A 3662-nucleotide genomic window follows, 5' to 3' on the forward strand; every position below is an offset into this window, starting at 1 on the left:
TGGGTTAGATCCACAACATGTAAACACGTTCTAGGCATGTACTCAGAAACAAGAATCCCTTGTAATTTAAAGACAAAACAACTGTGCTTCCAGTGAATTAAGCACATATTAAGTATGTACAAAATGGGATGTGTGAACTTTCTCTAGGCATTCTAGCTACCTTTATAGGATGTTTTATTGTCATGGGATAACGTGGTTTTGACTAGACAGTATTTCTGAGGATTTACAGGAATCAAGCGAGAGACAGGACCATGAAGATGATCAGAGGGCTGGAGCGCCTCTCCTATGAAAACAGACTAGGAGAAGAGAAGGCTTCTGTGGCACCTCACAGGAGACTTCCAGTACCTAAAGGCACTGACAAGAAAGCTGAAGAAGGACTTTTCTATAAGAGCATGAAGGAATAGGACAAGGGGTAATGACTTTAAACTGAAAGAGGGGAGATTTAGATTAGATATAATGAAGACGTTCTTTACTGTGAGAATGGTGAGGCGCTGGCACAGGGTGCCCAGAGAAGCTGTGGCTGCCCCATCCCTGGCAGTGTTCAAGGCCAGGTTGGACACAGGGGCTTGAAGCAACCTGCTCTAGTGGAAGGTGCCCCAGCCCATGGCAGGGGCTTGGAACTAGATGATCTTCAAGGTCCATTCCAACCCAAACCATTCAGTGATTCTATGACTTTTTATATACAAAAAGTCTGAGGAGGTTTTGTACATTATGTTAAGTTACTGATACAATCTAACCAGTCAGATCACTATCTAGTAACAAGGTCTCACTTCACAAATGAACTAAAAATGTCAGTTTGCTTGCTTTTGTCTGAGAAAAAAAACCCCAAACTTTTGGCTTTGGCAAATCAAGTAGCCATCTCCTTTGTTCTCTAGAGCTCCTGCACTGCTTGTTCCACAGTTGTTTCTTCTACAGGCTGCATAGCTTCCTGAACATAAACTATAAATTCAGAAGCCTCTCCACCCTGTGTATAGACAGTCACTGTCTCAATCCCTTCCACTTCATCTGATGAAACTACCAGGTGATGCTGCTCAGACAGCTCCACTGAAGCCTGCTGCAGCGTCTCTTGAATCATCAAAGTGTGGTTGGCTGATTGCTCCTCTTCTTTTACCTAAGGAGAAAGTGAAGAGGTTACAGGAATTTCACCTTTCTGAGAAGTACCCGGTATTGTGATGATTAATGGAGATACAGCACAGAAATTAGCAATCAGGTAGTTTTGAAAGCAAATGTCACTTTTACAGAGAATGGGTTGTGAGCTCTTCTGATTTAATAAGTGTATAGCTAGATAGAATACTGAAAGCAGTAATGCAGCATCTCAGTGATATGCAGTGAGAGCTGCATAGTTGCACAACATAAATCTTTGGAGACAGTTTTAATCTCTCAGCAGTCATTCATTCAAAACCACTCTTACTGAAATACATCTCAAGTCAAACAATACCCCTAGTAACACTGAGATGAGAATTCATTGAAAACCACATGAAAAAACATCTGGTGAGCCCATCTCTTTCTCTTTTTTTCCTAGCCAACCCATTGCACATTGCAAACCTTAACAGACTTATATCAGAAAGCTGTGAAATATAAATATTACTGAATTAGACACCTAAGACCTCCTGTATGTGAGGCAGCAATTTTTACATTATTGAAAGGATAGTGACAGAAACAATTGAAAATAACAGCATTTTTACTGAACATTCTGCATCCTGTCAAAAAGAGAAAGCCAATACAATTTGGTATCACATTGCAAAGAGTTCTAACAGCTGCCTGTCAATTATTAAAGTACAGTACTTACTGGAAATCAAAACCAAATATTACTTATTGAACACATCCATACAAAATTTCTATGCAAAGTACTCTAGGCCAGTAAAAACACATCAGACAACTGTAAGCCATGGGGAGGAACTGCATACTTGCAACTTAGTGACAAAATAATGTACTTTTGAGGACAGAATGGAATAGCAATTATGTGGTATGCAAGATACATGTTAAGGGATTTCTTAGTTGTTTTCAGTACAACACCACTCCCTGTGTTCACTGGGGAGAGTTGTTTTATTTCATAAAATCATAAAATCATTTAGATTGGAAAAGACCTTTAAAAATCTATCAGTATCAGTTTGCTTGCTTTTGTCTAGGAAACTTACCCAAACTTTTGGCTTTGGCAACCATCTCCTTTGTTCTCGAGAGCTCCTGCACTGCTCGTTCCATAGATGTTTCTTCCACAGGCTGCATAGCTTCCTGAACATGAACTATGAATTCCGAAGCCTCTCCACCCTGTGTATAGACAGTCACTGTCTCATCGATCACCTGTGATCGAGTCCAAATGTTAACCCAACCTTGCCAAGTCCACCACTAAACCATGTCCCTGCGTGCCACCTCCACACATCTCTTAAATACCTCCAGGGATGGTGACTCCACCACTTCCTCGGGCGGTATGTTCCAATGCTTGAAAATCCTTTCAGGGAGGAAATTTTTCCTAATATCCAATGTAAACGTTCCCTGGTGCAACATCAATCTACTTCCCCTTGTCCTGTCGCTTTGTACTTGGGAGAAGTGACCCCCATCTCTCTCTATCCTCCTGTCAGGCAGTTGTAGAGAGCGAGAAGGTCCCCCCTGAGCCTTCTCTTCTCCACACTAAACCCCCCAGGTCCCTCAGCCCTTCCCCATCACACTTGTGCTCCAGCCCCTGCACCAGCTCCATTGCCCTTCTCCGGCCCCGCTCCAGCACCTCAATGTCTCTCTTGTAGTGAGGGGCCCAGAGCTGAACACAGGATTTGAGGTGCAGCCTCATCAGTGCCCAGTGCAGGGAAATGATCACATATTGAGCTCAAGAAAATATAGTTAAGATCAGTATTGCTGCCTAAGGGGAGTGGCAACAGAAGGGAAGAACTATAGTGAAGATTCCAAGCGTGTTTGACTCCTCAGAGAACAGCAAGGAGAAAAAGAGGATCTATGTGTTTGTTTTGCTGCTGCTCTTTCCTAATTTCCTTTTTTTCCCTAAGCAACCATTCCCATTGTTATACACTGTCTTTTAACCTTTTTATTGCATCTTTAAAATATCTGTCAGTTGAAGAAGATTTCAGACATGCACAAACCCCTTAGGACTTCACATCACTTTGAACTTTCACTCAATTCATCAGGCTATGCAAAGCTTTTCCTTCAACAATAACAAGTGTGTTCAGGTGTTAAATTATATGGAGGTCCGAGAGTCAGTATGCCTGTAATACACCAATGAAATATATGTGGATTTTTATCTGGTAAAAGATTTAACATCTAAAGGGAATCTTGCCATTGTCACTGACCTTAATGCAATGGCACAACCGTACCTACTGGTGCTGACTGTGGCTTTGTTGCACAGGATTCAGAATATAGGGATAAAAGGACAGGAATGGGCTGAAGTCCTTTCCATGTTCTATTTCTTTTACCAAGCATATCTGAACATTTTAATTGAAAGATACTTTAAACAGCTTCTGCCAGCTGGATGCTTGTCTTGATACAATAAGATTTGCAACCACCCTCAGAAAAACTAACCTATGTTGTCATAAAATACGAGCACCGACAAAGTACCCTTTACTAATGGAAGCTTGAGCCCCTCTGTGAAAAGCAAGGAGCTAAATCATGAAAAGGAACAGCACTGTCAACTTCCTCTCTTGTTCCTCCCCACTCTT

At 41.7% G+C, this 3662-nt stretch overlaps 1 protein-coding gene across 1 annotated transcript in view; it reads right to left on the reverse strand.

The window, feature by feature from the left end:
• Positions 1-716: 716 nt before the first annotated feature.
• Positions 717-3662, reverse strand: part of LOC104403078 (zinc finger protein ZFAT-like) — a 15718-nt gene continuing 12772 nt past the window's right edge. The window contains exon 4 of the mRNA XM_010011117.1: positions 717-1111. Coding sequence (XP_010009419.1) covers positions 872-1111 — 240 coding nt within the window. The 3' untranslated portion in view covers positions 717-871. The remainder of the gene's footprint in view (positions 1112-3662) is intronic.

Source organism: Nestor notabilis, unplaced genomic scaffold, assembly GCF_000696875.1.
Source record: "Nestor notabilis isolate BGI_N333 unplaced genomic scaffold, ASM69687v1 scaffold8510, whole genome shotgun sequence".
In the NCBI taxonomy this organism is placed as follows: Eukaryota; Metazoa; Chordata; class Aves; order Psittaciformes; family Psittacidae; genus Nestor; species Nestor notabilis.